Consider the following 19,236-nt stretch of genomic DNA (forward strand, 5'->3'; position numbering starts at 1 on the left):
AAGTTGGAGGGTGTCCCATTGATGCCCACCCCGCGTCGCTTTGCCCCCTTGCCTGTCGGGCAGGATAGGTGCGTAGAAGCGTGGCACACTCCTTGACACCTCGTCCCAGCACGCTCCCGACTGAGGACATACTCATTTTGTTTTGAACGGTGGTAGTGCCTTACCCATGAGCTCGGTGAGCATCTCGAACAAGGCGCCAGGTCGCGTGGGTCCGTATCTTCAGCGCCACCTCGACGCGGCTGAGTAATAGACCTTCGGTGGATGCTCAAGGAAGTCTTCTTCTGGCCGTTCATCAATATGTGAGCTTTAATCCATCTTGATGTTTTGGTCTACACATCATCACTTTTTGGTGCTCCTACGTCTACTGATTTGAATGATGAGAAAGGACGAATGTAATCTGTAATGGTGTTTGCAACATGCGAACGTATTAATGTATCCAAAAAAAAAAAAAAAAAAAAAGCTGGCATCGATCAATTGTGCAAAGCATGAACTTTTTGCACGCTGTCTGTAACTCTGAACAGGCTACGTAGCCGCAGCAGAGCCATTTAGTCAAGAAGTGGCTGGAAAATGTGCCCCTCCTCCCGGCATTTCAAGAAAGCTAGCCGCATCTGAAAAGCCCGGCTTTGTGGAACAAGCACCACTGCTGTTTCATAGAAGAATTTGGCCTCGTCATCCGCCCGCCCCTCCAGCGCGGCGAGTACAGTGGCGATTGCAAAATAGTGAATAGGCTGGCGAGGGGCCAGTTGAATGGCCATCTGCAGGGTGGTCAGTGCATCTATCGTATACAGCGAGCGGTGCAGAACGTTGCCCAGCCCCAATAACGCGACGTCCTTGTGATCGGGGGGAGCAACGCTGAACATGCGCCGATAACAGCCCATAGCCTCGGTTGCATTGCCTCGTACGCGCCAGTAAATGGCCGCCATATCCATGAGTGCCCACGTTTGCGCGTGCTGGTGACGCATGGCCCAAGCCAGGCGGGCGCCCACCTCGGCCAGTGGGAGAATCTTGCGCTCAGACCAAGGCAATTGTGTCTCGTTCAGGGTTTGCAACACAACCTCAAGGCAACGCTCGGGTGACATGCGCAACTCGGCCGCATTGACGACACCGGTAAGGTGCGACAGGCTCTCGGCTGGATTCTCGGCTAATGGGCTTGTGCAACGGGGCTCGCCACGAGGAATGACGCCAACCTCAGCCGGTGAGGCTTTGGACGCCGCCAAGGGGGAGCTAAAGTCGATCAGTTTATTCCAGTCAATACCGCGGCGAGCGTGATCCACAATCGTGCTCACGTAGCGTGGCGATGGTATGGTGGTGTTGACGCGGCGTGCGACAGTCAGCAAAGGTAGCGCTGTGCGGCCTGTCACGATGTTTCGACGACCTTTTCGACTGCGACCATCAACTGGAGAGGTGAGAACTGTGCCCCAACCCTCATCGTTGAGCGGGACGTAGGGTACCAGCTCTTCTTCGATCACGGCCTCAGAAAAGCCTGTCACTGGGATGCTAAAGTTTGCAAGTAGTGGGGCACCCTCGCGAAAGATGTTGCATTGCTCTTGCGTGGGCCAATTGACTGACGGCTTGAGCTGTGGACGCAAAACATGGTCATGCTGGTGAGATCCCTGACAAGCGGGTCCAAGTTGATTCCTGACGAAAGCAACAAGCACGCACCAAGGCCAGGGAAAGGAAAAAAAGGGGGAAGGAGAGAGAGAAAGAACAGAAAATTTAGAATTTCAAGTCCAAGGCCACATAATGCGCTTACCAAGGTCACTTCATCCCGTCGCTTTGCATACATCTTGTCGACGGCAATCATCAAACTGGGAATGGATGGACTCTAGAAAGGGAAAAAAAAGAAAAAAAAAAAGGTTTGGTTGCGGTTGACACGGTCGTTTGGATGGCAAGAGAAGCAGGACACCCTCTGCTCCTGGAAGAACACGTTGACCACTTCCCATTGACACCAACCTTGGGATATTCGACAACAATGACTCGTTGGCCGTTTTCGTCTAAATATTCGTTGAGTTTATCAGTCGGCGAATAAATAGAACCAATGTCCCCCAAATCTTCGCTATCATTGTCGGAAGCTACGGCAGCCCCATCATCAGAGTCTGGAGTACAGACACAGCACGTGTGGGCAAGCAGAGTGAGCACGCAGATAGGTTGCTTTTCACGCGCAGAAGAAACATCCAGCTCATGGAGTGTCAATCTCAGACGAGTTGTAGCCCAACCAGCCAGGACGACGTACTAGCGGGTGCGACATCTTCAGCCGATCCAAGTTCACGCCCGGTATCGTCGCTGACGCTATTCATCTATGTTTTTCCATGTACACGCAGAGCAATCACTGAGCTTTCCCCTTGTTTGTCAGAGGAGCGGTGGAAATTGACTGATACAACTAGAGCGTGAATGAGCGCCAGACCTGAGGTCGCATTTCGGGATGGTATTGGCTGCGAGAATCCTTCAAACGATAATCGATACCCGTGCTCACGCCTGCGAGTCAACACAGCACACAAAAGTTCAGAGCCCAACTTGCGTACACTTGAAAACAGAAGAAACAACAACTTTGACAAAGCAGAAACAGAAATGGAAACCGAAATTGGAAAGAACCTGTCATGGCATGAAATCGTACCGGCATTTGTGGAGGCAAGGAGGGAATCATACTCTCGCTGGCTTCGATCAAACACAGCCTGCAACCGTGCCTCTGCCTCGGAGAGCTGCTCAAATAGTACCTGTTGTCAAGCACACCATGAATGATTATTGACTTGTCAGCTTGATGTGCCTGATGTCACAACACCAGTGTAAAAGAAAACTCGACCAACCTGAGCTTCTCGATGGCCGCTATGATCGTAGATAAGTTCTTTGAGGGTGTTGAGCTTGTTGCGCAGTTCTTGCGCCTCCTGTTATCACACACCAAATACCATCTGAGCATGGATAGAATAGGGTCCAGACAAGTCTTTCGAAGCATGCACAAAGCTCTGCTTCCTGTCGTCCATCCGTGTTTTGGACCAGCACACACAGGTAAACGACAAGTGGCGGCTGCACTGGATCATACCACAGCATGTCGCTCAAGTTCCATGCGCTGCTGCTCCAGCTTTGTATGGAGGGGTACGTCCGCTGCCTGAACCTCATTAGTAACAAACTTGCGCAAGCATCGAATACGAAGGAGCATGTCTGAAGCCAGCTGGAACGAGCTGTGGTAACGGATGGCCTTTTCATAGTGCAGCTCTGCCTCATCGTACTGGCCTTGGGCGGCATACACGTTTGCCAGCGTAAAGTGCGGAATGCTTCGCTGTGTACCATTGCACAAGAGGGCAAACTTGGCAAGCTGTGTAGCATTCTCCAACAAGCCCGTGCGATGTAGCACATTGGCTGCGCTTACAAAGGCGGCATCTTTGCGCTGCAGCGGCGCGTGATGCAGTGCCAACCGCACGCACTCGAGAGCTTCTGTTCCATTGCCAACAATGCGCCAATACAAAGCTGCAAGGTTATGTACGGCATCAGAGCTGGGATGCGCTTGCATGGCCATGGCCACACGGTGGCCAAATGTGCCTGCAGCCATGGTTTCACCCAGAATATACTCAATCATCTCCTTCAGCCCAAGCTCAGGTGTGTATAGGGTATAAAACTCGAGAGCACGGCGCTCCTGAAAGCCGTAAATGTGATCCATGGTGTGCATACTGCTAATGTGTCGGCTAAGGGGAATGCAGGATGGGCGAAGCAAGCCCGTGGTGCTGCTAGGAAGAGCACCGTGCATGTCAATCAGATCCGTCAGCGCTTGACCCGGCGGCGTCGTAGGTGGCAAGAAGGTGGAAGCGAACTCATTCCACCGTGGCTTCTGCAAAACAGGCATGTGGTGAGCAATGTGAAAGACCAACCAGGAGGACCTGTCAGTGCGGTCGTCAACTGGCCGGGATGATGCGTACTTGCAGATTGACATCGATACACGTCAGTGCCGTCACCCAATCGTCCGAGTCACTGGAGAGAACACCTGCAAAGTAGTGCTCAGATTCCTGGTTGCGAAACTCGCTACTTCGCACACCCACGGCTGCCGTCGATGGAGGTGACGCAGCCTTGGGCAGGCTGTCAATGAATTGCCGACAGACCCCGCCAGCAGATTGAGTTGAGCGCACAGCATGGTTGGCTTTAAGTGCAAGGCTGCCAAGATCAAAACTCACTCGTCTGCATCCGATTGAAAAGTTGCCATTTCATCAGCGCCAGAAGCGGCCTCAACTTCTTCTTTCAGCTCCTCCTCAAAAGACTTTTCAGGGATGAGGTCCGAGCTTTCAGTTTCTGACAGCGCTTCCGAGATTCTACCGTCCGGTTCTGGCATGTATACTAAAAGGGGGAGGAAACAGCCCAAAAAGGCGCCATGTCAGCAGACAGCAGAGAGAGTCAGCAAGAAGATGCACACGGAGCGGTCAAGGGAGAAACGAATAATTTGCGCGCTCGTACCGATGCGACGACAGAGATTGGTTTGAATATCGGGCGTGTACCCTAAAATACAGCGGCAATGGCCATCGCTTGGATCGCATTCGGCATTAGCCGGGCACCGCGACTTGGTGCACAACTCGTCTAAAGCGGGGGTGTTTTACATGCACTTGAGCGCAGACTGGGCGTTTGTTCGAAAACCCAACTCTGCTCTATCCTCAGTTAACATCTACGCAACTCACCAGGCAGACAGCGGTCACCATCTGGATGGTAACCAATCCGACAATAGCAGAGTCCGCGTTGACAAAAGGCATGTTCGCGGCATGTCACACCCAAACAGTCGGCTTGAACGCACTGCGCGCCCTGAGCTACAAAGGGTGCCTGACATTCGCATATGCCCGTGGCGGGATGGCAGCCAGCGTTGTCCACGCACGGCACACCAGCACATTTGTCTGTGACACATCATCACAGCATTGACCGGAAGATGCAGGCAAAGGTGCATAAGAATGAGTCGGCCTGCTGTCTTCTGGGAGACAGGCAACCAAACACAACTGCGAGGTTTGCTGCCAACGAACCGATAACGCATCGACGGCCCTGAGGCCTGTAGCCCAGATCACAAAAGCATCGCCCTTCGCGGCACACATTGTTGCGCTACGCAAGTTTTGGTCCCAATGCACATCCAGTGAGATCAAACGATGGACACGACGACAGACGGGGGTCAGCCGACCAGGTCTTTTCAAACAAAGGGCCTGTGCGGGTGTTCAGGTTGAGCCTTGCAGATCAGAACTCAGCAACGTACCGGGCACGTGATGTTGGTGCACGCAGCGTCGGTCACACAGCGACCATCCTGAACCTTGAATCCAGAGTGACAATGACACTTGCCTGAAGCGCAAAGCAAACATGACATCATGTCATGAGCCCAAGCCACTGCGGCTACTCAGTATATTTGAAAGGTTGGCAAGGTGAGAGTGTCCGCCTACCATCAATGGGATTACACGATGCATTGCCGCGACAAACGGCGTCTTCACACAAGTCTACGCAAATCACGAATTTCGGTGAAAGTAGGACGTGACCAGAGAGCAAAAGACAAGACGACAGACAGTCAGCGAGAACCAGGAGGAAGGTGGGGCGAGGAGAATCATCTCGACCTACTGTCAATGGCTTCGTAATCAAAGTCATCCCATGTCAGATCAGGCGGCAACACCTATTCGCATTGCAAAAAGATACAGCCGATGAATGGCACACCCCGAGGGAACAAAGGAAGGACCGGCCATTCCGCGGATAGAATGGCTAACCATTGTGATGCGCCGAATGCTGATTTCATAGTCACGACGCGCAATCACGGCCTGCAGCTTGATGGTTTTTGCAATGGCTTGTGCAAGCTGCTGCATGTAGGGCAATGGGGGAGCAAGACGAACAGCCTGGCGTATGCTAGCCATGGCGGTCAGGAGGTCGTTGGTGTGCTGCAAGACATGCGCGCAAGAAGGCCGATGAGTGACATGTGTGATGACAAATGGCCAGTTTTAAACCCAAAAAGGCGTGTGCAGGGGGAACCACGCGTGACATGGAAGGCCTATGCACGCGACTACCCACCACGGAAACAAGCGCTTGCTGAAGGTGCAAGAGAGGCACAGACTGGCACACGTCTAGGGCAGCATCAATGACCAAGCCGGCCTCCTCGAGTTGCTGTTGTGCCGAACAAGGAGATCAGCACGTTAAGAGGCGGCCATGCCGCTTGTTTAGGTCATGAGGCAAGAGGCAGGGATACTCACTTCAGCTCGAAAGAGCAAAGCTGCCAGATTACCAAGCACGATGCCGCGATATTGTTTTGGTGTTTGGTGCAAAGAAGCCTGAAGGCACTGGATACCCTGTTGTAGCGCACCGAATATGATATTGAACGTGAGCCCGGACATGTGCAGGCGGAATCCTCTGTGATATTCTCTGACCTCTTTGGCGTTGCCTTGCATGCGCCAGTATATACTGGCAAGCATGTTGAGCAGCCAACCCGTGCGTGCATTCATGGCTTGAGCAACAAAATGCCCATACGCTGCCACGGTTGGCAGGGGCGACTGTGATAGTATAGACCGGAGCGAAGCAACCAGGTAAGGTGGTCCGGCTTACGTGTGGCTGGTAATGGATCTGAGCAAGCCTGGGAAAAACAGGTGTTTTGTAGGCGCGACAAACCGTGGATACTTCAACGTCATGCCATGCCGCAGGCAGAAGGCTCGGTTCAGGAGGCAGCTTGAGGTTAGCAGCGTTGCCAACTGCCTTTAAATAGGACATATCAAGCGTGCTGTGGAGTGTGGGGCATGAATATGTATGCAAGGCAACAAGAACCGGGCGCCAAAGTTGTAAGAAGAGAATAAAACCCCCCCCTTGACCACGGTCAAGTCAGCAAAACGCATTTCATCGCAAGGGCTCGCGCAAGGGTGGTAAGTTGTGGGCACCTTGATTCCTGGCTTCGCGTACAGTGCGGCTCAAGCGACGGCGAGGCAGGGATGGCATTTTGGTCGAAGTAAAGTCGGGACCTGGAAAATATGACACCAAACGCAGCCCGAATAAATCAAACAGAGGCGTCAGGAAAGGAGGTGGGGTGGGGAATTTCGCATTACAACATCAGAGGACAAGCTGACAAGCTCGTGTGCTGATGCCGAGCATGCCAAGCGAAAGAGCTGAGACAAACGGACCGCAGGCCCCGGTGTGCGGGGAAGAGGGCCAGGCTGATGTTCAGAGACACTTCAGCCAAGGTGAGCTGCTCGCGGTAGTCGCGGAGCTTGGACAGCAAGTCCGGCATCGCCGTGGTCTTGCTGGGGCGGGTTGCATTTTTCAAAAGGAGATGGTCGATAGCAGCAGTCGCCGACCTAACCAGGCAAGCAAGACGACGTGTTCAAGTCTCATGAGACGGCCCAAAAATGGCCAAACAGAGTTGATACTGGCGACTTGACAGTGTGAGCCGACAGCCTCAGCTCGAAAAACCATTGTCGCATCCGTGGCACGGACATACCGGTAATAATCCATGCGTTCCTCGTGACGCAAGAATGACACAAGGTGGGGCGAGTGCGTTTGCGGAGGCCGATATAAAAAGTCCTCCTGCTCCGCAAGCACGCAGAGCACGGCAGTGAGCCGTTGGCAGAAGAAAGAAATAGGCGAGGGGTACAGCAGATGGCACACGAGCATACGCGGCGGGTGATGGTGTTGTGATCGGTGATCGACCAGTGGTTGGCAGCATGCACTTGTAGTAGCACGACCAAAGCTAGGACGACCGTGGCTCCGGCCACGGCCGAGAAGGGCCACATGTTGTCGTGCGCTCGATGGCTTCGACGCCCACTGACACCACCGTGCCGACCCGTCCCACTGCCCTTGCGTGGCGTGTTTCGCACACGCGCAGTCGTCCAGCGCCCGCCAGGGTCACTGCAGGACGTGGGGTATATAGCTTGGCTCAGTAAGGAGTTCTCACCCACTGGGCAAAGGCCCAGGTACGTGTTGACACGCCCAGGCGCCGGCGTATGTATGCTGATGGACATAGATTACAAACAATGAATGAGCAGAATGCAGCAGCGAGCGCAACAGCGGGGTCGAGTCCCGACAGACCTTTTTGCGTGTAGAGCAAAAATGCTCGGTCAGCCCGACCCACGCTCGCTCTGCAAGGTTCCACGCAGCAGCCACGCCGTGAGCCGAGCAAGCCAACAAACCCAAGGCCGCACTCCACCCAATCACATTGAGCCAACCCCAGCCAGACAAACAAAGCGACCGACCAACCGACAGGGGCACCCCCTCCGTCCGTCTGATCGACCAACAAAGAACAACAAAAATTCAGCAAAAAAAAAATCCGATACACACACACATACACACACATGTTGAATGTGGTTGTTGTGCTTTTCCTGCTCTTTACTTCTCTTGCTCTCGTTCCAATCGTTCTCTTCCCTCGTTTTTTAACAATTGTCCAAGACTTTAAAATGGAGAAAAGGCACTTGTGCACAAATGTATTTTACTTGTTTTGGTCATCGACTGCGGACATCAAACGTCATGCCCACCACAGCACTGGTCTGGGTGAGTGACGCGCCGAGGGCGGCGCGGGTTAAAGAACGGTCTTGAAAAATGGGATGCGAGGGGACAAGTTGGAGGATGGGATGGGAAGGAACCATTTGGCAAGCTGCGCATTGCCCGGTTCTGTCCGGCTGACCAGAGCTACTCGTCGTCACTTGTGTTGCCAGGGTGCCAACTCTTACGGCCAACTCGGCCTTGGACACCTGGAGGATGTGGTACGTCAGCGCCAAGCACCTCCACCAGCCGCCACCCATCCCTGAGCCAGTGCGCTAGAGTCCTGCGCTGGCGTCAGTTTTTGACCCGTTGTTGTATCTACTACGTGTCAAGGAAACCCCTTGTGCTCTGCCCTTGCCACCCGCCCTCGAAGCTGGCAGTGACACAGATGCCAGCTGGGTGGGAGATGGCGGTGGCGGCCATACCATCCTCTGCCTCAATACCACGGACGGGTATGTCAGCATGCGCCCCGAAACGGAGAAGCCATTGAGCCAAACTTAATCTTTATCCATGGGCATGCAATCCGTCTTGCAGACCCCCGCATATCTGCGTCTGTGGCTGGAATTCGGCTGGTCAGCTGGCTTTGAACAACATTGAGCCGCCGTGCGTGCCTCACTTGACCATGCTTCCCCCTTGGCCGGGGGTGCGTCGCGTCAACCGTGTGGCCTGCGGGTGGGACTTTACATACTTTGTGGTGGAGGGCGACGCCAGCTCTTTGCTGGTGTGTGGCAGCAACAAATACGGCCAGCTCGGCCTGCCCTCCTCAGTATCGCTGGCCATGGCAGCCACAGCACATCCCCTTGGCACAGCTCACCGCATTATAAGAGCGGCGGCTGGTATGCGACATGGTGGTGAGTCACACACGCAGACACACGCGCACACACACACACACACACACACACACACACACACACACACACACACACACACACACACACACACACACACACACACACACACACACACACACACACACACACACACACACACACACACACGCACATGCTAGTGCCACTCCTGTTCTGACTCCTTCCTGGGTCAAAGGCGTGCACGATCGCTCCAGTCTAACTTAACTGGCCGACTTGTTTGCATTCAACAGCTGTGGTGACCGCCAATGGTGCCGTGCTGACGGCAGGTCAGGGTCGACATGGGCAGCTGGGCCGGCCACTCGCCGATGCAGCGAGCTGTGACTTTGCCTTCGAGGCGTGTGCCATCCCTTCCGAGCTGTCATCCAAGACCCTAGTCGCCTGTGGGACTCAACACACGGTCATTGCCCACCACGCTACTGTGTGGGGGTGTGGTGCAAACAGACATGGGCAATTGGGGCGACACCCAACGACGCGAGCAGAGGCACGACGCGCATCCACGCTCTTGACACGATTGACAGATTTCTCGGTCCCCATCGCGGCACTACACGCTGGCTGGTCTCACACGACGGCAATTCTGGCCAATGGCCAAGTGCAGAGTTGGGGTCGTCGAGACTATGGTCAGCTTGGGGCTCCCCTTGATGTGGACTCTTCAACTCACGATTCGGCAGATCGGCTGTCGTGCGCCACATTAAGGGTCCCCGATGGAACCCGTGCGATAGCGCTGGGATCAGAGCACGCTCTTCTCCTCACTGCGGCCTCACCGGCTCGCATCCTGGCTTGGGGATGGAACGAGCACGGCAACGTGGGCCGTCCTCCAACCTCTGAGCCCATCGTGGAAACGCCCATTCCTGTACCCACGCACGGCCAACCCATTCTGGTATTGGCAGGTGGCGCACACTCAATCGTCTTGCAAGTCTGAGCCTGGGAAAGACCTGCTGAGCTGGGCAGTTTGATTCGCAAAAACCCCGGCAGCTGCATGACCTGGCTCAGATGAAAAGCCATTCGGCTCCTGTTTTCATCAAGACACCTTCGAAAGAAAAAAAGACGAGTTGACCACCGCCCTGGATGCGGCATCGTAGCTCTATCGCTCATCTTGGGTCATTTCGTATATCGACTCATTCTTGAATTAATCCCCTATAAAACTTTCCTGCCCAGCAATACCTCGTCTAACATTGCAGAACATGCTTTTCGCAAGCTCATGCCGCCGTCTTGAAAACAATAACATCACCATCTTGAACAGCATACTCCCGCCCCTCGAGACGGATCCAGCCGCGTTCCCGTGCCTGCGAAAAGCCACCCGCCTCCCTGCCGAGCGCGAAAGAGAGTGAGTTGCATGCTTCAAAAAGCGAAATCCAAGCCCTTCTGATACCTCGGCTGACCATGGCACTGTTGGAGCGCTATCAAAACATTGGGGTATGGCTACGTACAAGAGTTGATCCCAGGCAATGACCTCTGCTTTGATAAAGTGCTTTTCAAAATCAGAGTGAATCACGCCAGCAGCCTGTGGCGCCATGGCGCCTCGCTGCAAGCTCCAGGCCCGTGCCTCAGTGACGCCGGCGGTGAAAAAAGAAAGCAAGTCGAGTCGCTGATAGCTGGCTCGGACAAGCTTGCCCAACCCCGTCTGCGAAGGTGTCAAGCCCAAGTCCTCGAGAAAGAGCAGGCGATCCTCGGGAGGCAAAATTGCCAACTCGGACTCAAACTTGGCTGAGACCTGTGAAAAGAGTGATCGGTCACCATGGTATGGTGAGGAGGCACGGAGAAGAGGAAGGTAAATAAAAGGCAAGAACCGACACGCAGGGTTGGGGACAAAATTCTACGAACCAAAACGCCATGCTGCCCGCGCTCGGCCAATGCAGACACCAGCTCCGCCGTGGCACCCGTAGGCTCTGCGAGCTGGTCCTCCTCTGTGTTGATGGCATAAATCATCGGCTTGAGGGTAATAAGACCCAGGCTGCGCACAGCTGCCACCTCTTCCTCCGTCAGCTCACAAGCACTGGCTGGCAGCCCGCTGTTCAGCCCATGATGCAGTTTCTCGGCTGCGGCGTGCATCACCGGCTCCTTAAGGCGCAGATTTTTGTGTTTGGCACGCAAGCGCTCAATCTGCCCTAGATCCGCCAACTGCAGCTCAAGCTCGATAATGTCAATATCCGCCAGCGGATCGATGCGCTCTTCAACATGGGTCACATTCTCGTCAGGGAAGACGCGCACCACATGAACAACCAAGTCGCACTCTCGAATGTTGGCCAGAAATTGATTGCCCAAACCCGCCCCTAGCCTCCATCCCGTGCGTGAGGTGTCGCTCTTTGCAATGCGGTGCAATGCGTGAAAGAGCGAGAGCGAGAACGAGAGAGTGCGCCTGGTTCTGACCTTGACTGGCATCGCGCACCAAACCAGCAATATCTACGTATTGCAGGGTGGTGTAGACGGTGCGCTGGGCCTGCTGTTGGTGAGCCAGGCGATCAAGCCGTTCGTCGGGCAGCAGCACCGTGCCCACGTTGGGCTCGATGGTGCAAAATGGATAGTTGGCGGCCTCTGCCTGCGTTGTGCCGAGCAGCGCGTTAAAGAGCGAAGACTTGCCCACATTGGGCAATCCCACCAAGCCCGTCTTGAGTGCCCCCACTCGTCGGGACGTTGACAGCCGCGCCGTGCCGGCCCACGCTGCTCGCAGAGATGGCACGAACTGGCGCCCCCATGTCGCACCAAACAGCATGCCACCAGTTCGTTCCAACCAAGAACACGATGCAAACTGCCCTGAGCCCCGAGTCAACCCTGTCCGCAGTCAGTGCACGTGTGTGTGTGTGTGTGTTCTCTCTCTCAAACTCTCTCTCAAACTCTCTCTCAAACTCTCTCTCAAACTCTCTCTCAAACTCTCCTTTCAAACTCTCTCTCAAACTCTCTCTCAAACTCTCTCTCAAACTCTCTCTCTCAAACTCTCTCTCAAACTCTCTCAAACTCTTTCTTTCTCTCAAACTCTTTCTCTCCCTTTTTGCTTCTCTCTCCCTCTCTCTCTCTCTCTCTCTTAACGTTTTTCGCCAGTGGGGCACACACACGCCAAAAATGGCAGGACGTGGGTCGGCGCAACTGGGGGCCTATTTGGAGCAGAAAAGCTCAGTTGGATCGGAAAATGCGCCATCACCGCTTCCACCCTTTGATCCCTTGGCCTCAGCTGATAATATCAACAGCAGTTGGCAGAGACCTCCACCGCCACGTCCGCCGCCGCCCCACGACTATGATGCGATGTCTGATGTGACGGAGCTGCTTTGTGAACAGCGCGTCGTTGATCCCACAATTGCCACGGGCCTGGGCGCCTTTGACTTTCGCTCCCGGCCTCGTGCCTGGGAATATGGCCCAGTGCTTCTTGGAAGCGAATCCTGGCCACGTCGTCCACACCAAGTTGTTGATCACTCGGCCCAAGCCATGCAAACGGCTTCCTCGTCCATGGCAGCTCGACCGCATCAAGTGCCTCTGGCGTCTCAATCAATGATGCCCAAGAACCACGTCTACCAGCATACCGACCCGTTTGATGGTTGCCGCCGCATTCTTCGATCTTGGCAGCAACATCCTTTCTCGACCACACCAAGATGAAGACCTGCTCTGTTGACCCACGACGTCCAACTATGCCCCTGACGGCCCTCAAGGTTCGTTCCTGACTCTTGGCCCGGGCGCTGAAGTGCACACCAGACCAGCGTGGGCTTGGCACATGATGATCGAACATGCAGAAATTTGAACGCTGATTTTTACTTTTCGTGCGGACATAATACTCGCGTGATGCCAATGAACCCCCGCCTCGCTTCCAGCATGTGCCGTTGGTGGTGTTCTGATACGGGACTCACCCTAAGCCCCTTTTGCATTGCCCATGCTTTCACAGGAATGGTCTCCCTGTGCTGGTGGCCGCATACCGGCCATCTGCGCATTCGTGACAACAGACTTGGTGCAACAGCACGACTCGACGTCGCATCTACGTCGCCTGCCGCACATCTGCGCATATCCCCAAGTGCTGCTGCATTCGTCAAAACTATCCGCCAGAAAATGAAGCAGCTCTTTTAAACCGAAGAAGCGTCAACAGCTTTTGGCAACCATGATGTGCGAGTCACGTGAATATCGTTCGTCCAAGAACGATCACCGTCGTGACAGTTTCGACTGCCAGTGCTCTTGCCTAACATCTTGTGTCTTGTCATTTGAACAAATAAGAGATGCACTTCAAAGCCCAAGCATTCCACTCGTCGCTGAATGCGCCCAACGCGCCTTGCAGCGGCATTTCGAAAGGCTGTTGTTCGTTCGCGCAGCCGTAGCTCACTGCTTTGACGCCTGGCACACCTTGCTTTTGGTCGTTGCCTCGGATATTGACACCTATTTTATTTTAACATGAACAAGTCCATGTACTTTGTAATTGTTGTGAGTTCTTCCTCCTCCTCCTCCTCTGTCCGCGATGCCAGCTGCTCGGTACACGTCTGGCTTCAGATAGCCACTTCGTCGTCCTGCTGGACGATGTCAACGCTTTGAATCGGATGCCAATGACGCAAAGGGAGTGTCAAAGTGGGAAACGAACAGCGAAGCGCTAGGCATTGACATCCCAGTTGAGTCAACTGCAGCGTTTGAAATGTCCCTCGCTCGCAAACGCTTTCGAAAGAGCGCGTGACAGTGCTCGAGCGCACCAAAACGAACAGAGCAGGTCAAAAGAGAATGGAACAAGAAGGTGAAACCGTGGTTACCAAAGGGAATGGATTTGAAATACGTCAAAAGCCCAAAGTGAGGCTGGGCTCAGCTTCCGCCGGCTCGCTCGGCGGGCCAGACAATAGGAAGATGGCCCCGGACTGGCTCATTGATCAGTCATGAAGAGGGTCATGGATTTCGCTGCATCTTCCTGAGCTGTCATATTATCACGGCCACCGGAACGAAGATGATACCCAATGCATGATAACTGCAAAGCCGGCTGGGAATGTTTGCCATCATGCTTCTCTGGCTGGCCTGGATGATCAGCTGTCAGCCCATACAAGTCATCGTGTAGAAGAGGAAGCCCCACGGCAGCCAGGTGGGCGCGCAGTTGGTGGCGCATGCCTCTTGCAAATGTGCATTGCACATCCAGAGGCACTTCGTTGCGAGTGCTCAAGCATCGCCGTAGCTGGCGTACGTCAATACTGATCAAGCTCGTGCGCACTGGGCCCAGCTGCGATCGGCCCCCCTGATATTCTCGTCGAGACGGGCTAGAATTGGAATTCGTCGGATCCGTCGCTCCATCACTGCGCCTCGGTGCTGCCTCGGCGGACCAAAACGTGAGGCGTTTTTCGTCATCAGGGGTTGTGACATCATCAAACTGATCGGTTGGATGTACAAAAACCCGGTCGCCTCGCTGTTCAAGGCCGCTTTTGATGCGGAGCACTAGGCGTCGAGGTGGGGCAGCAGGTGCATCAGCTTCCAACGCCAAGGGCTCAGGAAAAATATCGATGAGGACTCCGAAGCGGCTTCGGAGATTGCGTGCCTGCACGCCTCGCTCGCAAAAGGCTTGAAAGTGGGCTCGCAGGTCAGAAAGGGGGTGAAGCAGGCAGCGCGCAGCATAAACTGGCTCAATAAGTTCGGCCTGGCGTAGCTGACGGTAGGCCGCTAATGTCCGCTCGTTTGTGGCTGCCAAAACCCATCCACTGGTGGCGTTGTCCAAGCGATGCAGCAGGCCTTGTTCGGGCAGAGCCAGCTGAGCCGCTGCGGAGGCCGGAGGCTGTTCAAGCTCACGTACAAGACATGCCACATCCAGCTCAGTTTGGGGGGTAGCAGAAACAGGCACTCCATTGGCCCCTGAAGTGGCAGCGTCAGAGCCTCGTTGTCCCAGATTCTTGATGCAGCGCAACATGGAAGCATCGGAAGGTGTGATGGTCACCGGTTCAGTCCCGGCACAAGAATACGTGCCAGCCAGCTGCCTAGGGTTCAGATTCGCTTTTAATCCTTGACCTGGCTTGAGCTGGGCACGCCGGGCTGCCGCCAGGAGGCCTTCCAGGCTGACTGGGTCTGCGCAGTCCAAGGAGAGGGTGGGCAGGTTATGCGGCTTGAACACCGCGATCAAGCCAGGCATAGCCGTAGGTCGTACTTGCAATTCCCGACGTTTCTGGCTGAATGCCCGGCCTGCAAATACTCACGTAAAACAAGAACAATTGTTCCGATCATTGTCAAGCCAACGCCTCGGACAGCCCCTGCAGCAACATGTATCATCATCCAGGCATCAGAAGCGATGGCGCATACCGGCGCAGGAGATCTCAATGTTGGCTTGATCCGAGCTGTAATTCACTTGGAGACGTCCACGCCTGATACCGTCTGTTGAAAAACAAATCCAAAAAAGTGGTCCCGTGCAGCGCAGCAGATGCACCATAAGCAGAGATGCAGCGGTTTCTTTGGTTGACAGCGTGACTGTGCCTACCTTTGGCCCGAGACAAGCTCATTCCACCCGGCGCTTGATGCTGAGCAGAGCGGCATGTGGTGCAGTTATCGATACGTTGCGACGATGGGCATACGGACAGCGGTATTAGGCAATGGGAAACAGGCCAGTAGCCCACAGACCTGCAAGACTGCCTGCACCAACTTTGGCAACGGAGTGCTTTTCAAGTCCAACACTCGTGGCAGCGTGGCCAGCAGCACGCGCGAAGGCCCGCGTGTGCGTGTGGTCATGCCAGCGGTCTGTGCTTGACAAAAAACACTTTGATGTGTCATTCATCCTTTTCACCCAAATTTACGATTTTATTTTACGAAGTCAGTAGAGTTGTTGACACTTGTTGTGTATTTCGAGCAATGATGCTGTGGCTTAAAATTTGTAGATTGACATGTGACAACATGAAACACACGCGCGCACACACCACACACACGCCACCTGCGCAACACAAGATACGATAGCAACCCTAGCAGGACACTCGGTGCCCGAATAAGAACAAATTAGACTCTGACGCACTACAACCGGTGACTAAGGCGCGTCGTGGGCGTTGATGGATGAGGGCTTGTCGTGCCTCAAGAGCGGGGCCTCTTCATCGTCGCGTAAAAACAGGGCCTCAATCTCCTCGAGAGATTTGCCCTTGGTCTCTGGCACCTGTGAAACGGAGTAGATGGTCGCGAGAACGCAGACACCGGCGTACAGCCAGAATGTGCCATATTCTGTCATGGCCTCGGTCAGGGATAGGAAAGAGAGGGAGACACCCATGTTGAAGATCCAATTGGTTGCGGCAGAGTATGCGTTGCCCGCGGCACGCAAATGGGTGGGAAAAATCTCCGAGTTGATAATCCAGGGCATGGACGTGAGGCCAAAGGCGAAGGAGGCCAAGTACGCGCACAGGCCAAAGATGGCCAAATTGGCATAGCGATTGGGACAGTATTCTGAAACCGCAGATACGAGGCTGTTGTCAGGCAAAGTGCCCTTGGAATAGAAGGAGCTTCCGTTGCAAGCGTCGCCCGCTACACTTTGAGCCGTAAGGCTCATACAGCTGCCGCCTGACACAGACCCGCAAAAGCCGCAAGCATCATGCTGCAAGCAGGTGTAGCAGGAGCCAAAGTCGCATTCAGCCCCGTTCCACGTGGCTGGGGCTGCGCGATTATCCGCAAGGAAAAAGGCCACGCCGATGATAACTGAGCTCACACACAGGGCGACGCAGGACCAAATCAGCAAGGGGCGGCGGCCAGCGCGGTCCACCAGTACCAGCCCCACCACAGTAAACAGTACAAAGACAGCATCAATGCCTAGATTGAGGGCGGGCATGACCGATTCACAGAGAGCATTGTCAGGCAAGCGCCAAATCAAGAGCAAACAGAGCGCAAGACAGCGTTATGACGTGGAAACTGGGGATGTCAACGGAGGCACGTAAGCCAAGGGGGGTCAGAACAATGTGCGCTCGTACCGGCTGAAATCCACATGGTCATCGTGTCGGAGCGGATGCCAGCCATTTTGAGGATGCTGGAACTATAGTACATGATGCTGTTGATGCCCGTGACCTGATTAATGATCTACAATCAGAGAGTTTCAACCCGGCAGAGGAGAACAAGCATGAGGTGTGTGGTTGGGATGAGGGCACGAGACATCGCACCATTCTAGCGCTTCAAACCGAACGTGCACGCGACCTGAAGCATGCATGCCATGAAGAGCATGCGGCGATAGTGAGGACGGCTGAGTAGGTCTTTCAGGCCCCCCGATGCCTGAGTGGTTGCACTGGTGATGGCGTGAAGTTCTTCTTCAACGTTGTCCGTGTCGCGTAGACGCTGGAGCACAAGGCGGGCCTCGTCGACACGGTGCTTCGAGACGAGGAAACGCGGAGATTCTGGTAAGAACAGAAAGCCTACGAGTTGAATAATGGCTGGAATGGCAGAGACCGCAAACATGTAGCTAGGACAAACCCCCCTCCAATGAGCACTCTGGACACAATGCCTGAAGGATGGGGCCATAATGGCAAGAGAGCAAAAAAAAAAAAAAAAAAAAAAAAAAAAACCATATCAACAGCGTACCGCCAGCCGTGTGGCGTATGGCTGAGGGCAGCATCAACCACGTTGGCAATCATTTGGCCCGAAGAAATGCAGACAGTATTCATGACAGTCAGAGTGCCACGCAGGTGACCAGGCGCAGCCTCGCTGATGTAGCTCTAACCAGAGTATGAAGGGTGAGGGCCCCAAGGTGATGGCCAGGAACTTGCACGGGCATGCACAAGTAAACGAGCATCACAGGCAAAATTTAAAATATAAAACACCGACCGGCACGGTGGCGGATGCGATGCCCACACCAAGGCCCACAACAGCGCGTCCTGCGCAAATGCAATGAGGAGGAAGAGGGCAACAAAAGGTGGCTGATTCAAGGCATGCCCTTAAACTGACAGAGCAGGCTGATTGGCTGGCTCATGTGGTGAAGCAATCACGAACCGATGGCGAGATGAATCCAGCTAGGCGCAAACGTAAGTTGAGCAGCACCGGCGATAAAGACCACCGAGCCGACCATGATTCCGGGTTTTCGACCAAAGCGGGTGGAGATGTAGCCGCCACCCAAGCTGCCGACAAAGGCGCCGCCCACGGTCAGACTGACGACAAGCTCTTGCTGGAAAGTGTTCAGCTCAAAGTCACGCTTGATCAGCAGCAGGGCACCCGAGATGACCGAGGTATCAAAGCCAAACAAAAAGCCACCGAGTGCCGCCAGCCCTGTGGCACGGGCGAGCGAGCGGTATGAAGCAAAGCACAACAAATCATGAAACAAGACAATCACCTCTGAAGGTGGCACACACCAAATCCAAGCGGATCACGAGACCAGCAAAGGATACCAACGATCCGAATCACCTACCAGCCAACATGATCATGCGCCAGGTCAACTTGGGCGGCGGACCGGTCAAGGGACCGACCGAGCCGTCGACAACACCGCCATGCACCATCGCGCCGAGTCGACAAGGTGGCCGTATTTAATCTGCAATTTTGTTACTTTAACCATCTGCTGTGAGATTACTGTATCTACTACATCCTAATTTTATGCTGCACAAACTGTTTGTGTCGAAAACGCGATATCTCGCCACGACAAGTCTAATCTGTAGCATGGTAGTTTACATATTAAAATCAGATCAACGACAACAAGTTATCATTCTCCCTCAATAACATTTTGCCAGCCTTGCGCTGCTACCACATGATTTTAAGGGCCTCTCTGTCTCTCTGTCTCTCTCTGTCTCTCTCTCTGTCTCTCTCTGTCTCTCTCTGTCTCTGTCTCTGTCTCTCTCTCTGTCTCTGTCTCTGTCTCTGTCTCTCTCTCTCTCTCTCTCTCTCTCTCTCTCTCTCTCTCTCTCTCTCTCTCTCTCTCTCTCTCTCTCTCTCTCTCTCTCTCTGTCTGTCACTTGTTCCTTGACGGCGAGTCGAGCAGGAAGAACACCCAAAAAAAAAAAAAAATAGTTGTGGTCTCAAAGGTTTATTCCGCCGGAAG

At 54.2% G+C, this 19,236-nt stretch overlaps 6 protein-coding genes across 6 annotated transcripts in view; 2 read left to right on the forward strand and 4 right to left on the reverse strand.

Moving 5' to 3' along the window:
* Window positions 1–545: 545 nt before the first annotated feature.
* MONBRDRAFT_24983 (uncharacterized protein) lies at window positions 546–7,709 on the reverse strand (the record flags this gene model as incomplete). Its single annotated transcript, XM_001745365.1, has 25 exons — window positions 546–1,577; window positions 1,754–1,825; window positions 1,954–2,096; window positions 2,234–2,297; window positions 2,405–2,475; window positions 2,615–2,714; window positions 2,805–2,882; window positions 3,038–3,820; window positions 3,909–4,065; window positions 4,161–4,320; window positions 4,438–4,479; window positions 4,656–4,865; window positions 4,989–5,064; window positions 5,213–5,295; window positions 5,394–5,447; window positions 5,566–5,617; window positions 5,709–5,876; window positions 6,007–6,099; window positions 6,186–6,281; window positions 6,360–6,482; window positions 6,598–6,677; window positions 6,883–6,941; window positions 7,101–7,274; window positions 7,418–7,503; window positions 7,593–7,709. The coding sequence occupies 25 exons, from the start codon at window positions 7,707–7,709 to the stop codon at window positions 546–548; spliced, it is 4,173 nt and encodes a 1,390-aa protein (XP_001745417.1).
* On the forward strand, window positions 7,708–10,242 carry MONBRDRAFT_7792 (uncharacterized protein; the record flags this gene model as incomplete). Its single annotated transcript, XM_001745205.1, has 3 exons — window positions 7,708–7,889; window positions 8,989–9,305; window positions 9,554–10,242. The coding sequence occupies 3 exons, from the start codon at window positions 7,708–7,710 to the stop codon at window positions 10,240–10,242; spliced, it is 1,188 nt and encodes a 395-aa protein (XP_001745257.1).
* A 192-nt stretch (window positions 10,243–10,434) lies between these two features.
* MONBRDRAFT_20905 (uncharacterized protein) lies at window positions 10,435–12,048 on the reverse strand. The gene is made up of 4 exons (XM_001745366.1): window positions 11,691–12,048; window positions 11,145–11,593; window positions 10,751–11,034; window positions 10,435–10,628 (listed from the first exon to the last, which is right to left on the reverse strand). The coding sequence occupies exons 1-4, from the start codon at window positions 12,031–12,033 to the stop codon at window positions 10,520–10,522; spliced, it is 1,185 nt and encodes a 394-aa protein (XP_001745418.1). The 5' UTR covers window positions 12,034–12,048; the 3' UTR covers window positions 10,435–10,519.
* Window positions 12,049–14,142: 2,094 nt separating this feature from the next.
* On the reverse strand, window positions 14,143–15,387 carry MONBRDRAFT_7794 (uncharacterized protein; the record flags this gene model as incomplete). Its single annotated transcript, XM_001745367.1, has 1 exon — window positions 14,143–15,387. One exon carries the CDS (start codon window positions 15,385–15,387, stop codon window positions 14,143–14,145), a length of 1,245 nt encoding a protein of 414 aa, XP_001745419.1.
* Window positions 15,388–16,266: 879 nt separating this feature from the next.
* On the reverse strand, window positions 16,267–18,471 carry MONBRDRAFT_16786 (uncharacterized protein; the record flags this gene model as incomplete). The annotated part of the gene is made up of 6 exons (XM_001745368.1): window positions 16,267–17,033; window positions 17,192–17,297; window positions 17,412–17,673; window positions 17,793–17,926; window positions 18,036–18,085; window positions 18,201–18,471. Coding segments are annotated over 6 exons (1,590 nt in total), but the record flags the coding sequence as incomplete, so codon positions are not given.
* A 691-nt stretch (window positions 18,472–19,162) lies between these two features.
* MONBRDRAFT_32206 (uncharacterized protein) overlaps window positions 19,163–19,236 on the forward strand; it is a gene marked incomplete at its 3' end in the record, with an annotated part of 3,049 nt that continues 2,975 nt past the window's right edge. Inside the window, exon 1 of the mRNA XM_001745206.1 lies at window positions 19,163–19,232. The remainder of the gene's footprint in view (window positions 19,233–19,236) is intronic.

Source organism: Monosiga brevicollis, genomic scaffold (genome assembly GCF_000002865.3).
Source record: "Monosiga brevicollis MX1 MONBRscaffold_8 genomic scaffold, whole genome shotgun sequence".
Classification (NCBI taxonomy): Eukaryota; class Choanoflagellata; order Craspedida; family Salpingoecidae; genus Monosiga; species Monosiga brevicollis.